We start from the raw sequence: 25,392 nt of genomic DNA, 5'->3' as shown, positions 1-25,392 counted from the left end.
TCATCACGCGCTGCTCGTTTGTCATCTTATGTGTGACTTGGATATGGCAGTTGAGTTAGCTATCTCCTTTTATTTATTTTACCTTTAGTTTTAGGGAACGTGAAATGAATTTTCACAAAATCTCGTCATATTTATTTGCTTCTTTTCCCCTTTAAAAAAAAAAAAAGCAAGAATCGAATGTTTTATGGCGAATGATTTGATTTCAAGTTTTTATTCGTTGCCATCGTCGAAGACATCCTTCTTCTTTTTCATCCACATGAGCAAAAATCGAATCTTGATTTGAAAGTTTCGCCAATTTCGATTGTCATCGTTGTCTGTATTTTTTTACATTTAAAATTCCGGATAGGGAGATGTGGTTATTATTCCAAAAAAAAACCTTAGACGTTTTATTTGAAGAACCGTTTGATTATTCGCCTGCTGCTGCCATATAATCCATCGCGGGACATATTAGAAAAAAAAAATCAAATAAAACGACACAGCAAAAGCCAAAAGATTTATCGAAATGTTTAAAATACATTTTTTTTCTTCTCCAACAAACAATAAGGCAAAAAAGTGTCGCTGTCATTGTTATGTGGTCGTACAAGGCAACAAGCTCTGTTCATTTTTTTCTTCAGTCTATACGAACCACACTACAAATCACTGGCTCGCTCACATGTACACAAAACATAGACACAAACACAGGAAAAGCATCTGCTGGTCGATAAACCTATAAGCTATTCATGATGCAGTGGAATGTCGCCTGCAATCTCGGTAGCAATCAGCCTCATGCAGTTACTGGTCCTCCCAGCGCTCTCTGTCGATACATACCCCTGCCTTATGTTTTTCCTATACCGTCCAGCAGGGCAGCAAATTCAAGAAGAAGAAGGAAAAGAAAAAAAAAAAGGTGCTGGTAGGACAAAATGGAAATTGTTGGGGACGGAATGAGCTGCCCTGTCGTGATGCTTTGGGTTCAACACAGAGAAACACGCAGTCTCACATGTGTCGAGTCACCACCCCCCCAACAAGGCGCTTATGTATGTACATATACGAGAGCAGTATCAAAGTTAGCCATCAAATAACAAATTGCCGGGCACCAGCAGGGTCCAGCATGGGTTCCTGCCATTTGAAAAAGGGGGCCAGCGCAAAACTTTGGATAGTGTCACAAGGCTGATGAGGAAAAATACACCAACCTATAGCGTATACATATAGTATATATGTGCATTCAGACATGGGAACAGAAATATGAAGGGGGGATTATGTGTGATGGGAGTAGCTAGTGGACCACCAAAAAATTTCAAAAACCCCAACAGCAGCCAACAGTCGGCACGGGAGGTCAAGAATGAAAACGCCCCCACAATCGTTGTTCTATACCTATGTGTAGTCTATTCTTTGCCTGTATACCAGCAGAGGTGCTCTGAACACTCATTTGCATATAGGGATGTTTGCAGCAAAAGCAGCAGCTGTTGTTATTCGTAGATGGAGACCCTGGGTCAGAGGTTAGATCAGCAGGAGGAGCTCCCTAGACCATCGATGGTTCCATTATAATTTTTTTTTCTCGCTATTTTTTTCTTTTAAAACATTAAAAAAAAAATATTTTATTTTGGTTTTTTAAAAGCAGAAGATATAATACTCTGTATGTATACATTATATTTCCTTTTTGTTGACCACATAGCCCTCATATATACACACGTTGATGTATACATATATATACCCCCTCCCGATGACCATTTTCGAAAAAGTGTGACAAGTCAGCCGGAGTTCGAGCTGCCCAGCGGGCGGTGGTTATAGGCCCCTCTTTTTCTTCTTGCTGATGGCGGGCAAAAGGAGAGTGAGAGAGGAAAGAAAAAAGACCAATGATGAAACGGGCTGATTGTGGACGATAGGATAGTCGTTTGTCCCGCAGACATAGGAAAGAAAAAGAAAAAAGGAAAAGAAAAAAAAATAAGAATGTCAATGCGACACGCGATGACGATACGGCCTGCCCCGTATCGTTCATCATCGTGACGTCACGCTGGTATGATTGTACACGTACGAAAACCATCCACTCTTCCCACGACAATAGGCCCACCGAAACAATAACGCAGAGAAAACCATTAAGTTTCATCAAAACAGGATATGTCACGCCACACATTACATTATAACAGCGCAAATCTTTTTGTTTGTCTATATACATGTCTTGAAATATCAACCTTTGTTTCTTCTTTTTACGAGTTTTTATTATCATTGTTATTTTTTAATTTCCTTTTCTATATTTCTCCCTTTTTTTTTCGTCTTAATTTTTAATTGCTCGAAAGCTTCTGTAATTACTTCCGGCTGGCTGTGCAAGCAATAACGGCTCACTGTCTGTACATCTTTTTTTTTTTAAGGATTCACTTTGAAATGAAAGACGAGCATCATCAACATGACTATCACCTTTTTTTTTCTTTAAATATATATTACAAGCGGGTATGTCCTTCTTTTGTTTTATTTTTTTTTTTCCCCAACCAAGCTTGTTAATAGTGTAACGCCAGTATAGATTCAAGTCTGTCGGGCGACGTGGATTTCACAGGCAGCCCAACGGAGGCTACGCTTTAATAAGTTACACGCTCCTTCCCTCCTTTTTTTTCAAATAAATTTAATGCTATTTTTTTTTTTTCCTCTATCCATTTTTTGTTTTGGTTCCTGTCGGAGAAAGACAGAAGGGGCGATGGGAGCTGTTTAGATGTGCCGGACACGCCCCCGAGATCCACACTCTCGATGAGTTGCGTCGATCTAATAGGGTCTGTACGTATATAGTCCTTCCTGTTTGGGTACGCCATTAAGTTTCGGTGGTTGTATACAAGTCTCGAAAAAATACACATAAAAAACACTGTCAAATAAAATTCAGTCGGCTGACAGGCCAATCCGCTGTATTTCATTCGTTGATAACACGCCGCACCTCCTCTTCGCTTCCACCCTGTCTGCTGCACTATATTTAAACGTATTATTGCGCGTGCGGAAGGTCGCACCGTCGTTCCGTTTAAGTGACGCAGAACAACAAGAGACGAGGAATAAAAAAAGAAAAAGGAGGCAAACGAAACAAAAAACCTCAAAACTTCCAATCAATTTTATTCTTGATCTTAATAACGAAGCATTAGATAAAGGGCGGTTGTGGAAGCTAAGTAAACATTGCTTAAGGTGGGAAGAAGAAAAATTCCCCAAAATGTGTTTTTTTTCTTCTTTGTGTGACCGCGTTATTGAATTTACCTGAATACTTATGGATTTTATATGCAATGTAAACGCCCCGTTTTCTGGTTCGCCTTTCCATCCATTTTCTTTCTTTATTGTTCATTATGCCGTTGACTGTTCGATTTAATACCAGGAACACTTCAAACAATTTCTCGCCGCTCCAGTGAATTTTGTTTTCCTTTTTATCCTCAAAAAATTGTTCGAAACTCACCAGTTAGTAGGTGTATCGCCATCGAATGTGATCAAATGTAACTCCATAACAAGGTTTTTACATTCTAGTTTCCACAATGGATTACATGTAGTCTCATCAGCAAGTACGTGCCGTTTACAAATGTTGGTCTCTATCTATTTTCACATAAAAAGGTTTAGTGTTTTTAATATCCAAGTACTGGTTTCCGATGTAAGAGGGAAAATAAACAGCCGACAGTTGATCGACATGCACGGAGAATTCATTCGAGTTATTACCTGCGTAAACCTTCAACTTTAACGATCGGGCTTGTTATTAATCACTTCTGACAGATTGTTAGTATTACCCTTCACCCCTATATCCCTCAATTGAAACAATCGATGAAACAGCCAGTCGGTACTAATCTTGTAATTAAAAACTCTAAAGCGTATAGAAGCCAGGGCCTAAACTCTTTCGGAAGCCGGTGTTGTTCGATCACAGCGGCTATAAGAAAAGAAAAAGGGGCGGAAATTCCGGTGCCTATAAACAACCTCAAACTGCATCCGCGAAAGCTTTCCCTCCCTGCTGTTGTTGCGCAGCCGTACATGCGTATACCTTCAAACGTAAAACACATTGGTGGATCGAGTCTTTGCTTAGCACTGACGTCTACACACACACACACACACACACGTCGGCTACGAGGTTCGTTATAACATTTTTACGAGCCGAAATGTCGGTCACACTCATCAGTTGGGGTTACTCAGTATATAATGAGGATAAGACAATACTCTTGTATACCATACGGGTGGAATGGTATTGTTGCAGTTGTAGCTAATATGTGACTAGAGCACCGGTTAAAGGTTTGGTTGAGTATAGCGCACCCTTCTCATTTTTAACCGTGCATTTTTACCCCCCTAGTTTGCGCGTTAGCGGCACAGCCTTACAGTAGAAGCGGACTGTGAAAGTTCAACGCAGTTCAGTGGGCAAAGCACAGAGTCGGCGGCATTTTTTTAGTCCATAGTTCCGTATCGAAAAGATTCACTTTAACGCTTGGCACGACAGTAACGAGTTGGCAGCTCTATTTTGATTGTCCGCGTTACACCGTACCCTCTTTATTATATAGCCTCTTGGAGGGAATTACACTCAATATTTTTATAGCAGCTGTTTCATTTCCATCAAAACATACACTAATATGCTACAGCTTCTAGACGTTGAGTAAACTAAAAATTTAATTTCCTTTTTGTATCAGATTTTACAATTGCTACATGTTGGCGCATAAGATGCGGTTGGCTTTGGCAATCATTTCTAATGTACTAACCAACTTAAACTTAGGTCGATTTTTCTTCTTGAGGTTACAGTTTGACTTTATTCCATCTAAATTTTTATATTTATTGTTTCCTTTGGGAATCATTGCAAACTGTAGAGCGTTGGGCACAGTACGAGGGCATGATACCAGCACTTTGTATTTGCACGCCGTTGATGGATATAGCGAAGGGGAAACTCCGAGGAAGGAAGAAGTGCTGCGAGATGTCGAGTCATCTATAGTGGCTACGAGCACGAAGGGAAACAACGCTTTTGAAACTTGTCATAACTTTTCAGTCTAAACCCCACGACTTTCATTTGCATATCAACTTTAAACGTGGTAAATGTCATGCGACGGCCGGCACGCTGCCAGTTTGCCTAGCACGATCAGACCAACAAGCCGGAGCATCCCTTTGGGTGAGACATTACTTCTCATACATATATGCGACGAGGTCCTTCGTTCTCCCATCTCGACTATGGTATTTGAAACGAGATTGGTATCACACTCCTGCCGCCACCGCTCGTAACATTAACTTACATGTCACAATTTAATATTCACATGGAGGGGAATGAGTAAAGGGTTTCTAGCATTTTTTTTTTTTTTTTTTAAGTCCTTTATTCCCTTACAATTTTTGCAAGAAAATTCAATCTAACGACATCTAACAAGAAAAATATACACCAGTTCGTGCAACGAGAAATTTCTATATGCGAGATTAGGAAATTGCCAGATACATATGGCATGTGGCAATACGTTTTACCCCTCTTCAAAAATAACGAGTCTTCAAAAATAGGTGGAATAGAACAAAATAGAAGATGGTTCAATTGTATTTTAACTAAGCATAATTATCAGGCATATTATTGAAACGGATCTATTTTTGAAGAATCTGAAAGTATTTCACTATATGGAAGGCTATATGAACCGAATATTTGACACAATGCTAGCGCGCCAGTACGCCACAGCACTAGCGCGATGCAGCAAAAATATTCTGTGTATTTCCAAAACGGTTGACTAAACGAAAAAAAAAAATAACAGTTTTATCGGAATCAGCATTCAATTTTGAGTATATCCTGTGATATTCAACCAATACCGAAGAGTGCTGGTTTTTGCAGAAAAAAATGTTAAGCCCGACTAAGTATAAGCCCGACTTTTCTTATTTTTGCACGAATATTCGGTGTAATTAAAAAAACGGCTAACTTGACAAGAAAACGAATGGCTTTTTCTGAATCAGCGTTTAATTTTGATTATGCTGTGTGATTTTCATCGAATTCCAAAAGATGTCATTTTTGGCCGATTTTGACAAAAGTGGGAAGGCTATAGCCTTTGCACTTTTTCAATTTTGGCTAAATTCTAAATTTCGCTTAAAATACATGATTTCGATTCAGAACTGAAGGCTTACCAAGGAAATCAAATTTATTTTTCAATTGGCCTTGTGGTTTTTAAATTAAGCGGAAAAAACGACAAAATAAGAAAAGTCGGGCTTATTAAGTCGGGCTTAAAAATTTTTTCTGCAAAAACTGACACTCATCAGAATTGGTTGAATATCACAGCATATACTCAAAATTGAATGTTGGTTCCGGGGAAATTGCAATTTTTGTCGCTAAGTTAATCGTTTTCGAAATACACCGAATATTTGACAATGCTAGCGCGCCAGTACGCTACAGCGCTAGGATGCAGCAGAAATATTCGGAATTTTTTTTTCTGAGTAAAACGGATTGCCATAGCCATACATTTAATCTCTATTTATCGACGAATTCATTTATATTACCTAATTTATTAGAGTAGTTTTATCTGCTCAAAAGTAATTCTTGATTATGTTAATCAAGATTATATAATCTCATGTTTCAGTGTGTAACGCTTCATGTTGGTATACGAGAAACACTTTCTAATAACGATTCGGTGAATGACGTACAAAAGTTTACAATTGTATTATATATTTCCAAAAGAATTTCATAATCAACTCTGAAGATTAAAATCCTATAAAACATTAATAGGTATACTGGATGCACTGGATGGACTGTTACGTTTCAGGGAATACATAGTTTATTTATCAGCAACGATCGAGAGTGCTCGTATAGCTTGCATGTCTTGATTGAATCGGGCTTCCAGCTCTGACGCAGCAGGTTCGCTTTTCGTCACTCTTGTAGAAGTTCTATAAGGACTAGTATCACTGTGTAGAACCAAAGAATTGAACAGTTTTGTGCACTCTCCATAGTAATTAGTTTCGGCTCGTATTAATGCCAACAGAGATGGCTCAATATAATCTGCTCTCAGTTCCAACATGGTGTTCATATCATACAACAGCTGCTTGTTTGTTCCCTTAAACTCACCCTCCATCACAGCTAAGGAACGTTTCAGCTGTTCAGTTCTTGCAATGTTAGTTCCTGTTCTCTCCTTGTCTTTCATCTTTTCTAGTTGCCTTCGAACAGGGAGTAAATCAGTTATCATTTGATCTCGTTTCTTAATAGCTCCTTGAGCACTTCCAAACTCAGTGGCAAGCTTTTTTAAGGGATCATTTACAGTTATTTGTACTATATCTGAAAATTGTTTGGATGAATCACTCATCTGCTTAGTAACTGAGTGATATTCTTCAACTAGGGCTCTGAAAGTTTCTTCCTCATATACTTGGTTGCTTGACGATAGGCCTGCAGTTAGCTTTTGCTCAGAGCGGGCTAAAGCTGAAAAGGAATCTCTTAAATTCTTGCACTCTTTTTGAACAGTCCTATTGGTTTCCTCTAATCTGTAAAACATGAAAATGTGAAATTTAGTACCCCTTTTCAACATGCAGGAATCTAATTTGATTACTTTTGAAGTCGGAGAAATGCATAATCTATGTCAGCCTCTTCAGCTATTGTGCACATTCCACCTGAAGGGGATGGCCTGGAATGAAGGTGATTTCTCTTCAAGCCCCTGCAAATAAAAATGCTTCAATTTATCAATCAATATTACTTTATGACGAGTTTTACCAGTTCATAATGAAGATAATATTGCAAAATATTGCAGTATTTAGTCAGTAGGTCTTATCTTGAAACCAGGAAAAAATAAAAGCAGTCGAGAACTTATCGCCAAATATTATTGTCATCCTTTCCGCCATCTAGCGAATGCAAACAGAATTCAATGACTACAAGATGTGTCAGACTATCAGTTAAGGCTCGGCCCCGATTTCAATCAAATCGGGGACACCGCAAACCCTCACCGAAAAAAGGGGATAGGGGACGTTCGGTGCAAAGATTTTCGATGCAGTACGAGATTTTCGATACAGTACGGTGGTAGAGCCGGTGCTGCAGGCAAGTGCTGTTAGCGCCCCAATTTTTTTACTTTGATTCTGATTGCCCCGGTTATGCCAAATTAATCCGCCTACTCTACTTTGTAGCCCCATTTCTAACCCGAAACTGCTAAAACCTCCATTTTTGAAAATGGAGTCGATGCTTCCGGGGTAACCCATGTTTTTTACACGCCCCGTCCCGATTAACAAAGTAATCACGCCGATCGTCTACATCAGCATAACTGTAGATATACTGTATGTTCGTAAGGATGCCTGTCACAATTGGTCAAAGTAATAACTAGTAGTCCACAGATTTCTTCTACTTTGACTCGTGTCAAATAGGTCAAATCTATTGCATCTCATGTCGTGAGATACAAAAAGTAAAACGGAAAGTGTAAGTTTTGCGAAATTGGCGTTTTCCAATTTTCCACGGGAAGTTTCTCTTCCATACGGCCTTACTCCATTTTATAAATGCTTCTTGAAGCCTTCAAAATGATAACGCAAATTGTAGATCGAATGGAACCAGCGAAGCGAATGTAAAACTCATAAATCTCGCCGTATCTAAAGAAAAGTTTGCGAAAGTAACCCAACATGACGTGCAATTACACTTGTGAAATCGCATGTATCGTCCCATGCGACAAGTATAAAAAGGAGATCTCATTCCTTTTGGATCAACAGTTTATTGTGACTTCTCAGAAAATCCATTTCAGCTACAGGAGCTCTCCCTAACTCTAAAAAATGTTTAAAATCGCCGTATGTATCATTAAAAAAAATTGCAAATATAATTGATTTAAGTTTAATTTCAATTGCTTTTTACGTTTAGATCATTGCTTTCATGACTTTTCTTGCCATGATAGCACTGAGTTTCGCGAATCCACCGTCGTATGGGTACCATGATCAGAAAGGAAGAGACGCTAAAGGTAAAAAAAAATGTTTAAAATAAGAACGAATTATTAACGTATAACTGTTTTTTGCTATTCTTCGTATCAGGTTATGAATATAGCGCTCAACCTGCTCCTGTTTACGGTGATGACAACTTTGACTAACTGTTGAAACAAGTATTAACTATAGCTTCTATCTTTTTTTTTTCTTTCTAATACTATAGGCACTGGATATGACAAGACAATCTACGGAGAATACGAGGGCCACCCGGTAATATCGTAAAGAATTTTGTAATCTTTTTCAGTAATAAAGTTTGAGTTTACACTAAATCTTAGGGACTCTACAAAGAAACTAAAGGCTATTAGAGATTTATGCCGGAATATTCTATCAGATACATTGAAGCTTATTTTAGAAATCTTCAGATAACACTACCACTACCCGGGTTTGTATATGCCTTTACGCGTCAATGCGAAGTTCTAAGGTTCTCTTTGGTCTTGAGCAGTAACAGAATACACCTGTCTATATTTTTAATGCGACGTTTTTGTCAGTTACACGAATAAGACGCGCATTTTAATCCGATGGAAATAAAAAATCTGTATACGGACACCATTGAAAGTGCTCGTGTAAATACGACTACTGTTTATTAACTTACAGAAATAAAAGCTAAAAGTATTTAACTTCACTTTCCCATTTAATAGCACAATCCGTAATGATCCATTTGTAGTTTTCATTTTGAATGGAAAATCAAACATTCGTTTTTGTAAGCGTGCGTGCGAAGAAGTTCCGAACAATACAATAAACAGGCTGTGGCTACAATTATGGAAACCACTTCAATCTTAACGGTTTTGCCCAACGAATCTTCCAGCAATGGGAAAACGTTACAAGGAAAAAGAAAAAAAAAGGAAAGCGAACTATAACGCTAACACAACAAAAATAACACCGTTAAGACACATGTAGGAACTTGGAACACTGTCATTTTTATCGCCCCTGCGTACGTCTTCAACACGGACTCTTCACGTAAGTAGGAGGACGAATCTTCCCGAAGCAAAAGATGGAGACAAGTAGGACAGAAAAGAGAGAGCTGTCATGACTGTAGCAAAACGTAGAACTTACATACAACTTTGATAGCTTCCATGGAAAGTTGTTGCCACTGGCTTCGACAAAGAGTCGACAGTTAAGAATTTATGCTGCCATCCCTTTTTGGCTGCCTAGGATCTCTCCCTTGCTTATAAGCACGTTTTGGCGGCTGCGTTCTATTTTCAAATACTCGCCAAAATAATCTAGATGCTATATTATTAACGACGTATTTTCAAATATAAAAGCGAGAAGCAAGGAGAGCAACAACCTTACGACAAGGACGGTACTTCTTTTAAAAATTACTTTCGGTAATGCTATAGGATTCCAGTAAATTATTAAAATGGTAGCAAAGTGAACGTGCTCCGTACTACATGGCGCTAAAGCAACGACTGCTTCATGATTGCAACGTATGCATGTCACAACCTGCTGCTCTCAAGTGAAAGTCTAACTTATTAATTTCTTAGAAAGATGAGAATACAAAGGTGAGAATACTTAATCCAAAGCAGCACTAAACTTTTTCCTCCAAATAGACATTAGTTGAACGCTTAATTTACTTTGTACTCCCTAGAGAAATCGATTCAAATGGCTTGTGCGAGAACCGCGGCGGAACAATAACGACTCAACTTAAAGTGATAGTCGGGAGAAAACATCTGAGAACATTACGATAATGTACACGATTGCAAGTTGTGGCACAGTACACAACTACACATGCGTTCGCCCAGACTGTTTACAATAATGGAAAGTTGTGCCCTTTCAGTGCCAGATAAAAGGAACTGACCACTTGCAGATGGTAGGTTAGTTTCTTTTGACAGTTCCAGCCAGTCACTTCTCTTTCCGTTCACTCCACCCTACATATCGTTAGCATGGACAGGATAACTGTAAGAACATTTAAAGCCTATAGGACACTAAACAACACAGTTGAAAACGAGTTATCGTAATATTTAACCACATTTCACCACATTACTAGATCATTTGCTTCCTCTTCGTTGCATTGACGGCAGTGATGAGCAGCGCTCGTCCATCAGTATATGGTTATGGGAAAGACTATTCTGGAGCAGAGTATGGAGGTGATTTACATTTCTATTCAGTTTTGATGGCATTTTTTGGTCAAATTTTAAACTATTTTGTAATCCATAAGGATATGGGTTTATCGATTACCAGGTTCCACGATATGGTTCCGGTTATGACAAATATATCTACGGAAACTATGAAGGACATGCAGTAAGTTCAAATGGTATTTGGATTGTTACACATTTTTTAATGATTTTCAATGGATTTTCCGATGATCAAGGGAGACTATGACTACAGCAAAATCCAGAACAGCTATCACGGAGGAAACAAAGCTTACCTCCAAACGCCCTATGGTTATGGTGGACCGTACGGAAAATATTAGTTTTGCTTGAAAATAAGGCAAATTTCATGTAAATGTGCGAAAACATACTGTTTCAGTTGAAAGAGACATATCGTTAAAAAGCTTGTTCAATAAAATCAATATTTTATATAAAACGTTTGTTGAAAATGTTTTTGGCAAATTCGGGTTTTTGCTATTTAAAGTTTTAGAACTACTGCATGGATTGGGAACTCACCATAAATGAAAGTAGCTTTTAACTTTTTGTTCTTATTCTAACTAGGTAATTTCGCCATGCCTTTACTACACGTTTTCTACTCTACGTTGAAAACAAAATGAGCAGCTAAGCAAAAAAAAGGTTGAAATTTCTGTAAGCAATTCGATGTCGATAAAAAAGCGCAAGGATAAACGGATGTGTGATACCAGCACTGGTAGCCCAGCTTACTCAACACTAAAATCTGTTTTTAGAGGAATTGAGGAGGTGAATAAGAGTAACCGAAACACAACAATCGTGGTTTTGCTAAGCACAAACACGAACGAAAGATTGAAAATATTGAAACATTTCAGTATGATGCCTAATACTCACTTGAAATACACAATAGGTCACCGTTTTTATATGCTACTCCAGCCTCCAAGCACACAAGTAAATGAAATTTTAAAACAGAAATTTCCTTGGATTGTTGTCATTCTATTCGTTCGTTGAATAGAACGAAGGACTTCATTGCTTATGCGTTATTACGCCATCTTACAGAAAAAATAGTAACCCTGCTTTTTAATGGATCTTTGTTCCGCCATATTTTTATATGTAAGCCTATGTGAAATTTTTTAAAAATCCATTCTTCGTTTTTCCAATTATAATTGTCACTTTAATGGCCATACATTTAATATACCAGACTTTTTTATGAGATAACTATTCATTTCCCGATTCGTTATGCAGGCGTGGCTTTGCATACGTCAACAATAACAAAAGCGGGTTGACTCATTGTTGATATATTTGATAGGCTTGCGCTGTCATCGCTTCCACAACGTTGACCGACGAACAGTTGGTAAATCGTCATCAGCTTTTCAAGCAAACTCCGACATTAGTACGAATTCATTTTCTTACCAACAGCTTCAACAGTTGTTCAGCAGCAATTTTAGCTAACTTGTGTAAGTTACATATTTCTCAGGGAAAATTTCTTTGTCATCTATTAACAAATTAGTGTTTTATTAAGCAAATTACTTCATTCTTTGTTGCTTTAAAGGAAATGTCAAAGATGACAGGAGGAATCTCAGATATAGAAGAGCCAGCTAATGCTGAAATCCAGGCATTGGTTGAAGAAGTTAAAGACCAAATTACCGGTAAAATGAATGCATCCTTTAATGTCTTTGAACCAATCTCCTACAAGACACAAGTTGTGGCAGGACGAAATTATTTTGTCAAGGCAAGAATCTGAACATAATTTTTTATTTCCCAGAATCTGTAAGCCACTAATCAAAGGTCTTTACTCATAGATTCATGTTGGTAATGATCAATGCATCCATGCTCGGATTTATAGAAACCTCCAGCGTGAAGTCTCTGTCCATTCCATTGAAGAAAACAAAACCAAAGAGGATCCCATCACTTACTTTTAATATGTGGACATAAATTTTTTTTTTTACTCTGAAACTCATGATGTGTTTTATTGAAGAAAAAAACTTGATACATTACACATTACATTAGGATAGCAAATACAACAAAACAAAATCATAATGAATTAAGGTTATCTTTTTCAATGGTAAACCCATTTGACAAATCTGCATCAAATTCTGTAGTAGATATCTTAATAGGGCACAAATTAGAATCAGGAAGAGCCGAAGAGTTTTTCTGGGTTGCTGTTTTATTTCTTTTCCTTCTGATATGTTTCTGGCGTGATTTTCCATTATTTTCTGCCTATGAATCAATACTTGGATATTAGAATAAAAAACTATTGTGAACTTAAAATTTATTACCTTTTCGCTTAAAAAGTCAGGAGTTTCAGTATAATTATTGGCAGCAGTGATCGCTGCTGCATTGTAATCAACTCCATGATACTCAAGCCGATCTTGCAGTTTTCTGGAAATTATTCATAATGATTAAAATTCATCAAGGCATTAAACATGTGAACTGTACCTGCATTGATTTTCAGATTTATAAATGAGAAGCTTCAAATTAATAAGCCGAGATGATAGGGCATCGTTGTCCTACGTTTGGTACCATAGTGCATCGATTGCAAATCAAAAGTGAAAACATAAAAGTAGGTTGCTAGACAGCAAACAAATAAAGAAAAGATAAGCTAACCTTAGAAATTTCCTCACATCTTCTTTTTAGCATCTTGTGCAATTGTCGGTAGTCCTTTTTTGCAGGACTATGATTCAACAGCGATTCCGTGTTCATTTTTTTCGAAGTTGTTTACCTAAAAGATTGGTAAACGCCACCTAGAGAACCGTCCAGAACTTCGATCACGGCTTGCGTCGACAGCGCTATTTTTCATTTATGAAATTACAGTACTGTACATAGCTATGCGTGATTTACCTTCTGCTCACAGTAGACTGTAACTGAATGTGATTAAATACTATTTTGATTTTTGTTCAATGCCGCTCAAATCCTTGAAAACACATAAGTTGTAGAAACTGGCAATATGAAAGCAAGTATAAAAGTAATGATAATCGAAATGTCAGGCGTCTATAGGCCTACATCTCTCGGACAATGCTTTTCATGCCTAATCATGAGACTCCTATCTTTCTTCCGAAGAGACGTTTGACTTGTCTTGAGTTTGGCCAGCCTTAAATACCCAGATGAAGTTTGTCTTAAGCACATCGGTTTCGTCCCAATAATCGCTAACTCGGTCATCCTCAGTGGGGATAAATGGAATCTAGGCCTAAAAACTTCTATGGTAAACAGAAAATAGCATAACTTGCGACAAAAGTTTCATTCTTATCCTTAAATTTGGCAGTTGGGACGAATGATCCAGAACTTTAAAAAAATAATTTTCATAAAATACAAGAGGCTCGGATATTGCCCCAGAAAGCTTCCTTCTGGATTTTATCCTCTTTTTCTTTTTCTTTTGCAACAAGTAATAAATTTTTTAGATCTCAAAGAACCCAGTAACATCACAAACATTTCTGTACCTGGTCCGATAAAACATGTATTAATCAACCTGAAGTCACAATAGGAAATAGCAAAAATATAAAAATAAACAAATCGGAAGGTTATTTGTAGATAGAATATTATCTGTTTTGGAATTAGGTGATGCACATTCAATATCTTCCGTAAGACTCTGCGTAAGCGTATGGGGTCTTGGGATAGTCTTTGTTATAGCTTCCTCCTTTGTAATCGTTGTAAGATTTGCCATAGGAATCATAAGGTCCCTATAAACAGAAAAGACACAGAAAATGAATCTCGCTGATCCGTTCACAGCACTACACAAAAGAAAAAGGTTATCTTTGGTGAAACAAAACAAAGAGCTTAATTCCCAATATTATGTACGTAATTTTTAATATAATTGTATGTAGGCATCTCAGCAAACTTTGGCCACCAAATATCACTGTGTTCAAAAATTACCAAGGAAATGTGCAATAATTACCGGATGTCCTACATATGAACCGTAAATATATGTATTGTATCCAGATCCAAAATGTGGTGCATATGCAGGCTCAAACCCTATGTGTTGGAAATGTTATAAAGCAAACAATGTTGTGCATATTAGCAAAAGAACTGATGTTAGACAAATTAAAGCCAATCCACTTACCGTATCCTTTTCCATAGCTATCGTACGACGATGGGTAAGCGGAACAGAGTGCAATCATGATTCCAATAACTAGGCTGGTAGCCTATACGTGATATATAGATAAATATATATATATTTTTTACATTGTTTATTAAATAAAAAAAATGGCAAAAGAATTTAACCTACAGCAAGCTTGTTCATTTTTTGGTAATATAAGAAGAAGAATAACTGAGTTGTGACTGGCTCACGATGTTGGACGAAAGTAAGATAGCTGCAGCAGCAAGCGAGTGCCTTTTTATCTGTCGACAGTCTAACACCCTAACTTTCCTTTTCAGAAGAAATTGCACAAGAAGTCGTATTAGATGTTTAAATAGCGTTCCTTTTCATGTGTCTCGTATTTACGGGAGCATTTAGATAGATCTTCTCGTTCCACTGCCATTTTTCAGCTTTCAGGGAACAATTCGAAATCGATTGCCCACTAAGTCTCGAGGGCACATGTTATTACCGGCAGCTGTTGCTTCGCTTACGGCTTTTGGGAAAGTTCTCGTTCCTAGCCAAAATCAAATGAGTTCGGATTTTTAAGCATTTACGTCTTATTAAAACTTGACAGAAGGTCTGCAATGCAGACGTCTCAGTGATAATTTCTGTCCCATCACAGTGTCTTGGACGCACTGCTTGACATCGAATAACAAACCATTCGACTAAAATCGGTTTCTATTCCCTGCGCTTCTATTTCATCAACCAGCCCAGATGAAATAAATGTCACGTAAGTATAATCTATAGTACAATAAACATAATCGGTGAGCGTAGTAGAATGTGTTACAAAGCTCGCTGTGCACCCTGCACCATTCAGCGTGTTAAATTGAATCTTGGCTTTGGTTTCACGGTCTCGTAGGTTGTACCATTGTGCCTACCTTTACATCATAGTATGGGGCCAGGATTCCCTACAGTTCTTCTGGTATGAGACGCGGTGGCGTCCCGATGTGAAAGCCGGGTTGCATTAATCAGAGACGCCGACGAGGGTATGGATGCAGAGAAAGTCGTGAAAACTCAGTACACTACGTTCTCACTTGTAAGTTGACAACATAAAAAAAGAAAGCAACAACATTAGTTCATCTCTTTTTATTTCATAATTTTCAGCACAACATTTTCAGGGTTTCTTTTTTCTTACAGTGTAAACAGTACAAAAACTAAACATTACGTTCAAATTTCTTCATTTGCTCAACACAAGATCCATGTGGCCAGAAACAAGTAACAAGCAGTGAAAAGCGACGTAAAATCTGAATCAGGTTACATATAGAAATTCATGGGTTATGCGAAATTGTGAAATTTTTTGGGCAGCTTATTGCGCTTTATTTCACGGGCTGCTGGACGGGGAGCGATAAATTGGTGAATGGTACCGACCAGAGAGTCCGAAGGCACTCCAAATTTGTTGTAGCTTGATTCGTATCGGTCTACATGAGGATTGTTTTGGATGTCAAAAGGCTCCCACTTGTCAACGTACTCTTGCTGACTACTTGCGGGCGTTATAAGCGCGCAAAACACCAGAAACAAGAACGTCACGATACTAAGACACTGTAAAAGATAAGATTCTACAATTAATCTATTCAAATTTCAAATTTTCATTTTAACAAATATAAGGATTACTTGAACAGGATGGACGTCCATTTCCGTAGTTGCTGCAAGTTAAAAGATGTGCGAGTGAATGAGTCAGGCTCCTTTTAGCGCCTTATGAAACCCAATGTGGCGGTCCACTTCAGTCCCGAAAGATGCCTGTAGGTGACAAGGAGATTTGTTTACCTTATTTAATCTAGATTGTTAGAACACTAGAACGGTAACTCTCGTAAATTAACTTATATTGAGGTTAGGGGGTCAGTGCAACGGTCTAGCGGTAGTCAAACTACCACCACTCTCTATATTAAATTAGCGATACTTATATTCATTCTGTCTTTCTCGTAAGAAGACCTGAAAATGGACGCCATCCATTTTGCACCTGTTGTATCCTTTCCAAAACGGTCACGAACGCATTATAAAAGTAATGAGGAAGTATTTCTTTTAATTTATGGTGGAAAAAACTTTTGACTTTGGAGTTATGATATTTTCAATTTATAGGTCATCCTCATTCTGGTTGAAAAACAGCTAAGTTTTCTTTTCTAACTGTATCAAAAAACTATTTTGACTAGCAAACCCGATAAACAGGTAAAAATAAGTTAATAATATTTACCCGTATATTTGATTCAAGTATTACTTCCTCTAACGTATTTCCCACAACATTTCTTGGGGGAGGAGAGAAGGCGGTTGGGTAAATGCTTCATTTAATCTACTAAACCTATTGTGCCAAGAATCATCATCAAATACAAACAAACAAAATCTTATGATGTTCTTCCTCAGGAAGAAAATCACGGACGTTCTTCACTCTACTGAACCCTGGGAGCGAATTCTACAAATTTTTAAAGTTATTTTAACTAACGTCGGCTCATTTAAGGGTTCCGTGGTTATAAAGAAAAATACATTATGTAGGAATACCAATTGCAGTCCAATAATTGGGCACTTTTACTTGTGCTTCCTATTTAGCTTTGGGTACACTGTGTATATTTGTTGTGGCGTGAAATAGTCTATTATCTGGGGAGGCCGATAGATACACAAAATTTTTCCTCATAAAACAAATTGATAATACCAAAAGAAATCACAAGGGCATGACGCGATGCAAGCATGGCGTTTGCGTTGAAAGCCAATTTGCAAATCTCCTTATCTGAAGGCGAATAACACGCTTTCTCCCTAGCTAAGTATTAGGGAGAGTTTGACGGGATGGCTCTTGCGATAACATAGTTAAACGAAAGGATGCGAAATATCCAACCATCATAAAACGGTGGTTGAACCCGTTAGGGAAACAGGCCAGGGAAAATAAACGCTTACCTACAAACACTTTCGGGAGAAAAAGAAAAGTATCACTTTCTTTTTCCTTAACCTAAAAATAGGTTGAAAATCGTATATCAAAATGTACCCAAGTCTTTAGCATCATCAGCAGCTGTAAAGAAGTCATAAATAGATCAAGTTCGTTGACTTGAACAACGGACAATTAGCTACGATCCAATGATTTTGAAAACGTCCTTACCTTGTCCCAGTTATAAAAAAAAGCCCTGAATGTCCTGGGAGTATAGCCTATAATAAAGAAAGTTGGCAACCTTTAAGTTCGGCCTAGTGGTCTGGAACTCGGTACGAAGAGTCAATTTTTCAAAACGTCCCACAACAGCAACCTTCGATTCCTCCTGCTGCAGAAACTTTGACATGTAAGTTTGCCTAAGACGCAGCAGCCCAAGGAGAAGCCAACTTCCCAACAGTAAAATTAACGTTTCGGGATTCAGGCCTAAACGAAAAATGCATGTGTTGTTGCTGCACATCAAGCTCAACAACACGAAAAGGTGGAACACAAATTTTCCTCGATGCTTGAACATTTAATGCTGAAGGCAGAGAGGTCACATGAACTACTCCCCCAAGTATTTCGCTAAAATCTGCATAAAACGTCTCCAGGTAGTTCAGGTTTATGGCCAAAGATGGTTGCTCAATCAAATTTATTAATAGCAATTCTTTATTAATAGGTTTTCTTATATATCACAATTAGGTTATCTCTAGATCATTCGTCCGCCTACCAATGCATTGCGCTTCAGCGATCACAAACCCTAGTCTTACTGCATCTGAAAGTATTACTAAGCTCGCTAGGAAAAGAGGCTGAATAAACAGCTTAATACTTGCATCGAAAATATTTTTCGTTGCCACAAAAGTCATACTTTAGGGTCCATATGCAAAATGAGATTTTGTTTCATGATCATCAGAATTACAAATTTTTATTTATGGAAAAAAACCTCAATTCAGTTTAAATGTTATACACAGTAATCGTTGGTAATCTCAAATTTGAAACAAACACAGAACAAACTACCGTGTTTTCATGAAACAAAGGTCAAGACGTTTAACGTCTCCATGGCTGGATTACAATCCTGTAAGAGCAAATTTCACCCAAAAACACGTTCGCTTTTTCAGTTTTTTCTCACGTAAACCTGAGGTTACCTGACACCTACGTGATCAAAGCGCAATGGAAACAAGGAATTCATCTGAACTCTACGACCGTATATGAATTTTATTCACCTATTCGTGCGTTTAGCGTGTAAACTCATTCAGCATCGTCATCACAAAGCTTGATATTTCCCCAATAAAATGAAATCAATAGGTATTGGTTTCAGGTGATAAAAATTGAACAATTGAAACATTTTGCAAAAACATCTAGCCATTACCTACCACTTACTTGACCTTTCTGCGTGCGTCACATTGTAAAACAATATTACCTGGTTGATGAACTCACCTGCAAAAAAAAACAAATATTGCCACGTAGCGACTACATTTGATTGGTTCAATTCGTTTTGTCACGTGATTTTATCAACCTTTATTAAGGGGAACACTGTGAACTTCGATTTGTGGCTTTCGAGATCTGAGAAAGAAAAGGTAAGCAGTTTATTTTAGTTCTTTAGTCGAAAAGAATTGTTCTTCTTAGCTGATCTTTAATTACAGATTTAAACATTCTTGATCGCGCTACTGTTCTATCCTGCTTACCCAAGAATCTTCACAATGAAATCTATAGTAAGTTCAATTCCAATAAATATTTCTATTCATTTTACGATACCCTTGTATTCGTTAGTTTTTATCTATTTTATGTAGTGTCTGCCATGCTAAATACTGTTATTTTACCAGTTAACAGTCACTTTGGTAATTCTGCGTTTTCTTAGGTTCTGGTTTTCATCGTTGTTGTGGCTGTTTATGCAGTTGACAGTGGCTCCGAGCAGTTGCTCGAACAGGCCGAATCGGGCATATTAGAACCCCCAGTGGCGGTATTGGTTGGGATGGTCGGTAAACCAAAAGAAGAATTGCAACAACAAGAGGACGAAAGCGATATCGTTCAGAGTTTCAAATCTGCTATATTAGCCGTACTATTGCGTGCGAAGGAAAGTACGAAGGAAGTACGTACAAAACGAAGTACAGATGAAAAAACAGAGCGTCTAACAGAGATTGATGCACTTGTGGAGAAACTTTGGGCAGATAAAGAAAACCAAGCAAATGGGGAGGCAAAAACAGATGCATCGATTGCTGAACAGAAGGAAGAGCACAGCAGCACTAAACAAGAGGTAACAACACCAAGGAAAAACGGCCCACATCCTCGGTTTGAAAACAGATCCGAGTACACTCACGATAGACGAAAACTTGAGAAAAGTAAGCACGAAAGGAAAAATGAAAAGAAAGGCAATCGGAAAACCACCCCGGTTGTGCGAGACGAAGTCCATTCTGACGAACACGCCGTTGATGCAGAGAAGCCTAAGAACTCCAAACCAGTAATCGAGGAGACTGAAGAAAGAAAGCATTACAGAATCCCAAACCACAAGATGAAAATCCCGAAGCATAAAAAAGAAGAATCAGACGAGGAGACTGATTCTACCGCAAGTGTTCCGAAGGATTCACCCACCGCTGAGCTCCATAAGGAATCGGCTCCTGTAGAACCTGTTACCGTAGAAAGTGAGCAGGCAATAAATGCTCCTGAGGAATCTTTTATTTCTGATTCTGCTTCTCCTGCTTCTCGGGTCCCTGCCGCAGATCTTGCCCCTATTGTTTCTGAGGATTTTGCTCCTCTTGCTTCTGCGGAACCCGTTCCTATTGCTTCTGAGGATCCAGCTCATGCTGCTTCTGTGGATCCCGCTCCTGCTGCTTCTGTGGATCCCGCTCCTGTTGCTTCTGCGGATCCCGCTCCTGTTGCTTCTGCGGATCCCGCTCCTGTCCCTACTGACGATTTGGCACTTGTCGGCTTAACGGATTTCGCCACTGTCCTCCCTGCGGGTTCTGCTACGGCTGCTTCCACTGATGTATCTGATGATTTTGCCCAGGACGAAATGACAGTTAATCTTTCCGAAGCGATAAATCTCGATCAAGCTCGCCTTAAACGACACGTTGCAACAGCCGAAAGCAAAATAAATAAAAGGACAGAAAAACCAAAACAGCGTAAGCCTACAATTGTTCCGGATCTTCTAATTACAAGTGCTGAGTCTGCTGTCCCCCAGAAGGAAAAATCACACATCGAAAACAAGAACAAAACATCGGGAGAAGAGCGGGTGAGTCCAAAACATGGATCCCCAACGAAAAAAACACATCACAATGAAAAGGAAGGGGAAGAAAAGAAAGCGAAGTCACAAAAGAAAGATGAACAACAAGGTCAAACAGTTGGCAGACATGCTTCTGTTAAGGCAACACAAAATGGTGATGCTAACGTTCGCACTCACGCTCGCGTTACCGACAAGCAGCCACCTGCATCGTCGACTGGTGACAAGGGAAAGGTAGGGTCAGGAGGAGAGATCCACGCCAAAAATCAGCAAACGAAGTACAGTACTTTTGCAACCGCAAGTCCCAAAAACGTGAAAACTGGTGACAAAAAGGCTTCAGCAGCAAGTGCTCGTGATGGCGTTTCCAAAAAAGGTGAGATACCAGTTGCACGTGAGCCACAGTCTTCTGATTCTACTACGATGCCTGCTGCTTAACACAAGAGCCTTCACATCGTGATTACTGCTCGTCAATTCATGTCTCGTGTTTCGCATTCTACATTTGGACGGAGACACCGATTGACAGCAACACGGCAAATTTAACTGATTACTAGCTTTCCCTTAACTCTTTGCTTTTTAGAAATAGTCTGTGTGTCATGTATTTCTGTGGATTATGGGCACACTTGTAGGTTATTGTTTTTCATCTTGTAGGTTGTAGTAGCTTTTCATCTAAATAAACTTATAGTTGCAATACGTAACAAAATACCAATTTTCCCATTGTGACTTGAAGTGTTTTATTTAATTCCTTCAAACTTAAGGTAACACCGAGTTGAACTTTTTTTTCTATTAAGTTTTTTCTTTTTTTTTTTTAAAGAGCTAACCGATACGAACTACGGAACTACTAAAAAATATTCGTTAGCGCGGCATAGCATATAGTGTTCGCCCCGATTGCAACCCCGATTGTGCCACATTTTGTCTCAAAACTGGAACAGCCACGATCTTTTAAAAGGGCATTGGAGCTTCGGGAGCAACCCCTAATTTTTGCCCCGTTCAGCCCCTGGTTGACGAAGTCAACCAAAAGGCCTTTCAGGTCCCATGATTGTGCCCTGAAAGGCCTTTTTCGTGCTGGGGCAGGAACCCGATTAGAGCCAATAGGTGCTGGCCACTGCTAGCTACTTCAATAGCGTTCATTTCTCTTTCTTTGCCTCCCATTGCATTGAAAAAGCATGTTTTAAATTTCTCATCATGGTTAGTGCTTTAAATTTGAATAAGCTTATATATTTTCAGCGATAAAAAAGAACAGGAAATTTAAAGAAAATAGTTTCTGCGGTTTCTGCGTTTTCGATTTCCCATTAGAAAGCTGGCAACGTTGTCGAAATCTTCACTCTGCAGACACCGTTTCGTCCATTTTGCTGGTTAGATTCTTGCAATTCGTGAAACGGGCTTACGACATAAAAATGTTGAGTTTTGTTGCTCGTTCGGCGAATGTATCCTCTGCAACTGTGGCTGCCACGCAAACGGTAGCTAATGGCACTAAAGCTCTGTGCCCAGCTGTTTCAATCCAAATTGAACGAACGTTGGTTCCGCCAGCACCTCAAAAACTAACGACCAACTCTTTAACGGCTAGTTTGCCGAAAAACCCGATAAGAGCAGCTGCGTCGCTTGGTGGTAACAAATACTTTTTTTTAAATTGCAAGGTTGATAGCTAATCCTTAAAGATCAAAGTTAATGTTCCCTTGACCTCAGAATTTCTTAAGTTTTTTATGTCTTTTCGTTTATTTCCTCTGTTAAAAAATATTCAAGCCGTTATTCATTTTCCCTCCTTTAGGTCCTATCCAGGTGCGATTTGCACACACAGATATCCAAGTTCCAGATTTCTCTGCCTACAGACGCAGCAGTGTCAAAAACAGCACTGCTGATACTAGGTCTAGTGCAGCTAGCCGACAAGGGTTTTCATACCTTATTGTTGGCAGTGGAGCGGTTGGGGGTGCTTATGCTGCTAAATCAGTAGTTGGTGAATTTGTCAGTTCCATGAGTGCTTCAGCTGATGTTTTGGCTTTGGCCAAGATTGAAGTCAAGCTCAACGATATCCCTGAGGGTAAGAATGTTACTTTCAAATGGCGTGGAAAGCCTCTCTTCATTCGGCATCGTACTGCGGTATGACTTACTGTGTTGTGCTAAAGAATAAAAAGTATCCCCTGTTTATTAACTACTTCTTTTTATATGTTTTAGGCCGAAATTGACGCAGAAAGCAACGTTGATCTGTCTTCATTGCGTGATCCGCAACTGGACTCGGAACGTGCCCAACGCCCTGAATGGCTTGTCTTACTTGGAGTCTGCACCCATTTGGGTTGTGTACCTATCGCAAATTCAGGTATGTTTCTCAAAATTTCATCGATGAAAATATACTGCAACCAGTTCTGTTTTCTCCCACAGGCGATTATGGCGGTTACTATTGCCCTTGCCATGGTTCTCACTACGATTCATCGGGTCGCATTCGCAAAGGACCGGCTCCCTTGAACTTGGAGATCCCGGTCCATACTTTTGTGGACGAAAGCACCTTAGTAGTTGGTTAAGTTCATACAAAGATTTCCTGTGAACATCTTTCTAGGAAAATAAACCCTTAGCATCAATCCCCCTCTTGCTTTGTACAGATACAGTAAATAAACGACCCTGTAGCTGAGAGATGGGCTCGGTAAATGTACTCTCAAAAATGTTTTTATCAAGGATGGGTTTAGGCAGAAGGGAAACGGTTCATGGGAAGCTATCATACATTTGATGATCGGTGCCTGAGCGGAATCATCTTGGTAGTTCTGTTGGTCCTTTTGTGTACCATCGCCTCCTTCCTCAGCAGTTACAATTAGCTGCATGAGATTCTCAAATTGCTTAATCTGACAAATTCACTTTTCAAATTTTGTGGCACTTGACCACCGGAATCGTTTAAAATCTATTAGCCGTTTGTTAGCGCACCATTTGAATCGGAAAAGGTAAAATGCAAATTGCTAACAAGTGATGTTTTCCCAGTACTCACAAGGCAGCATGCAATTGATCTAATTGGACACTAGTGAATTTCACGCTGCCTAGTCGCAGGCATAGCGCAAATGGAACGAAGAAAAGGGATTCTGTGCGAGTGACTGAATTATATTACTGCTTATCTACCTGGAAATGCCAATCGACTAGTTGTCTAGGATGTTCTAATCTTTTGTATGCAATGAAAAATAGAAGGCGTATGGATTTATCGAATCGTTAAAGCAGGAAAACAGAAACAAATGAAAGACAAAAGAGAAGAAAGTACTTGAAAGAAGAGTTAATATTGCATATTAAAATGTGGTATTTATTACTCCACGGAACGTCTTGCAGCAAGCCTTTGGGGTAGGACCAGAAACGTAAGGTTACTTGGGACCTGTTTTTTTTTGTGTGTGTGTGTGTACAGGAAAGTTAGAATCCCCAATATTTTTTATGCATTTTTCGAAGGATTTGATGAATCCCCTTACCTGCCAAGATCAATATTTCTGCTCATCAAAAGGCAAAGAAAAGGAATATAGAGGGAAAATATTTGTTCACGATCTGAATTTTTGTGAAATTATTTCTCGTTAATTGTGATAATGAAAAAACACATAAAAAAATGGGTTTGTTTGTCTGTTTTTTGTTTTGTTTTGTTTTGTTTTTTTTGTTTGTTTTTTGTCTCTTTTTCTTGTAGATTGAACACAGCAGCGATACAGGTATTACACTCGAAGATGAGAGAAATCATTTGACTAGGTTAGACACTTTTTTTTGGTTTTCACGCACGTTGAATGTAAAGGAATCAAAATAAAACGCGACGAGGGAGCGAAAAAAAAAAGTAAAATGTGTAGAGTACGATGCAAGTCGAACAGATGAGATAACTTCTAGATTTGATTTCCTTTTCGAAACCCCCAAGGATTTATCTCTTGGTTTTACAGCGATACATGTCATTAAAAACAGGAGCCGGATTCAGACTAGGAGCAAGATTGTGGGACTTAAATGAAATTTGGAGAATCAGAATGGAGGAAGAATAAGTTGATGATGAAGGAAGTCGAAAACGGACACAACTCCTCGACACTCTGAAACGTAAATACAAAATGGCGTGAAAAAAGTTTTCAAGGTAACCGACAAAAACAAACAATACAGGTGCACCAGTAGGGGTGTTGGCTGAACAGGGGAGACCAGGCGAGAGAAAAACAATTATTAGGGAAACATTCAGTGGATTGGGTTAACTCACAGTTAATTGAATGAAAGAACATACGCTCTTCGGATGAGCACTTTCAGATCGTGGTCGTCTAAAATTTGTTTTTGGTATTGTTTTTTTTGTGTTTTTTTCTTGTTTTTTTCTTCTTGTTGATTTCAT

The 25,392-nt window shown here is 38.6% G+C and overlaps 7 protein-coding genes and 1 long non-coding RNA gene across 9 annotated transcripts in view; 4 read left to right on the top strand and 4 right to left on the bottom strand.

Annotated features, from left to right (window-relative positions):
- The window catches only part of LOC130691115 (1-phosphatidylinositol 4,5-bisphosphate phosphodiesterase classes I and II-like), a 77,290-nt gene that overhangs the window by 11,705 nt on the left and 40,193 nt on the right, over positions 1–25,392 (top strand). The window lies entirely within an intron of this gene.
- Positions 6,548–7,741, bottom strand: LOC130691110 (bridging integrator 3-like). Its single transcript, XM_057514016.2, has 3 exons — positions 7,619–7,741; positions 7,458–7,562; positions 6,548–7,392 (listed from the first exon to the last, which is right to left on the bottom strand). Exons 1-3 carry the CDS (start codon positions 7,624–7,626, stop codon positions 6,696–6,698), a joined length of 810 nt encoding a protein of 269 aa, XP_057369999.1. The 5' UTR covers positions 7,627–7,741; the 3' UTR covers positions 6,548–6,695.
- Positions 10,628–11,382, top strand: LOC130691113 (heterogeneous nuclear ribonucleoprotein A2 homolog 1-like). Of its 2 annotated transcripts, none has more exons than XM_057514018.2 (4): positions 10,628–10,754; positions 10,844–10,943; positions 11,015–11,097; positions 11,168–11,382. In XM_057514018.2, exons 1-4 carry the CDS (start codon positions 10,740–10,742, stop codon positions 11,267–11,269), a joined length of 300 nt encoding a protein of 99 aa, XP_057370001.1. In that variant the 5' UTR covers positions 10,628–10,739; the 3' UTR covers positions 11,270–11,382. The 2 variants fall into 2 exon arrangements, with proteins under 2 accessions (XP_057370001.1, XP_059352699.1); XM_059496716.1 differs by having other exon boundaries at positions 10,629–10,754; positions 11,015–11,101; positions 11,172–11,382.
- LOC130691112 (uncharacterized) lies at positions 12,900–13,677 on the bottom strand. The gene is made up of 4 exons (XM_057514017.2): positions 13,524–13,677; positions 13,356–13,426; positions 13,196–13,298; positions 12,900–13,136 (listed from the first exon to the last, which is right to left on the bottom strand). Exons 1-4 carry the CDS (start codon positions 13,617–13,619, stop codon positions 12,951–12,953), a joined length of 456 nt encoding a protein of 151 aa, XP_057370000.1. The 5' UTR covers positions 13,620–13,677; the 3' UTR covers positions 12,900–12,950.
- On the bottom strand, positions 14,355–15,294 carry LOC130691114 (uncharacterized). Its single transcript, XM_057514020.2, has 4 exons — positions 15,139–15,294; positions 14,974–15,055; positions 14,809–14,885; positions 14,355–14,593 (listed from the first exon to the last, which is right to left on the bottom strand). Exons 1-4 carry the CDS (start codon positions 15,151–15,153, stop codon positions 14,483–14,485), a joined length of 285 nt encoding a protein of 94 aa, XP_057370003.1. The 5' UTR covers positions 15,154–15,294; the 3' UTR covers positions 14,355–14,482.
- LOC130691118 (uncharacterized) lies at positions 16,060–16,666 on the bottom strand. The gene is made up of 2 exons (XR_009001147.1): positions 16,600–16,666; positions 16,060–16,527 (listed from the first exon to the last, which is right to left on the bottom strand). It is a non-coding gene; the product is annotated as an uncharacterized LOC130691118 (long non-coding RNA).
- On the top strand, positions 19,573–21,524 carry LOC130691041 (proteoglycan 4-like). The gene is made up of 2 exons (XM_057513946.1): positions 19,573–19,584; positions 19,731–21,524. The coding sequence occupies exons 1-2, from the start codon at positions 19,573–19,575 to the stop codon at positions 21,522–21,524; spliced, it is 1,806 nt and encodes a 601-aa protein (XP_057369929.1).
- On the top strand, positions 22,398–23,602 carry LOC130691109 (cytochrome b-c1 complex subunit Rieske, mitochondrial-like). Its single transcript, XM_057514015.2, has 4 exons — positions 22,398–22,694; positions 22,855–23,183; positions 23,259–23,400; positions 23,463–23,602. The coding sequence occupies exons 1-4, from the start codon at positions 22,484–22,486 to the stop codon at positions 23,600–23,602; spliced, it is 822 nt and encodes a 273-aa protein (XP_057369998.1). The 5' UTR covers positions 22,398–22,483.

The sequence above is a fragment of the Daphnia carinata genome, chromosome 1 (assembly GCF_022539665.2).
Source record: "Daphnia carinata strain CSIRO-1 chromosome 1, CSIRO_AGI_Dcar_HiC_V3, whole genome shotgun sequence".
Classification (NCBI taxonomy): Eukaryota; Metazoa; Arthropoda; class Branchiopoda; order Diplostraca; family Daphniidae; genus Daphnia; species Daphnia carinata.
The sequence above is the reverse complement of the archived record's forward strand: the minus strand, read 5'-3'. Positions and strand labels throughout refer to the sequence as shown.

Coding starts and splice junctions, on each gene's coding strand:
- LOC130691110 (XM_057514016.2), bottom strand. Junction 7,393..7,457: donor GCATTTCTCCGACTTCAAAA/GTAATCAAATTA, acceptor CATGTTTTACAG/ATTAGAGGAAACCAATAGGA.
- LOC130691113 (XM_057514018.2), top strand. Junction 10,944..11,014: donor TTCTGGAGCAGAGTATGGAG/GTGATTTACATT, acceptor GTAATCCATAAG/GATATGGGTTTATCGATTAC. Junction 11,098..11,167: donor GAAACTATGAAGGACATGCA/GTAAGTTCAAAT, acceptor CCGATGATCAAG/GGAGACTATGACTACAGCAA.
- LOC130691112 (XM_057514017.2), bottom strand. CDS start 13,619: ATGAACACGGAATCGCTGTTGAATCATAGTCCTGCAAAAAAGGACTAC. Junction 13,427..13,523: donor GATGTGAGGAAATTTCTAAG/GTTAGCTTATCT, acceptor TACCAAACGTAG/GACAACGATGCCCTATCATC. Junction 13,299..13,355: donor AAATCTGAAAATCAATGCAG/GTACAGTTCACA, acceptor AATAATTTCCAG/AAAACTGCAAGATCGGCTTG.
- LOC130691114 (XM_057514020.2), bottom strand. Junction 14,886..14,973: donor TAGCTATGGAAAAGGATACG/GTAAGTGGATTG, acceptor TCCAACACATAG/GGTTTGAGCCTGCATATGCA. Junction 14,594..14,808: donor GTTCATATGTAGGACATCCG/GTAATTATTGCA, acceptor TTCTGTTTATAG/GGACCTTATGATTCCTATGG.
- LOC130691109 (XM_057514015.2), top strand. CDS start 22,484: ATGTTGAGTTTTGTTGCTCGTTCGGCGAATGTATCCTCTGCAACTGTG. Junction 23,184..23,258: donor TCATTCGGCATCGTACTGCG/GTATGACTTACT, acceptor TATATGTTTTAG/GCCGAAATTGACGCAGAAAG. Junction 23,401..23,462: donor TGTACCTATCGCAAATTCAG/GTATGTTTCTCA, acceptor TTTCTCCCACAG/GCGATTATGGCGGTTACTAT.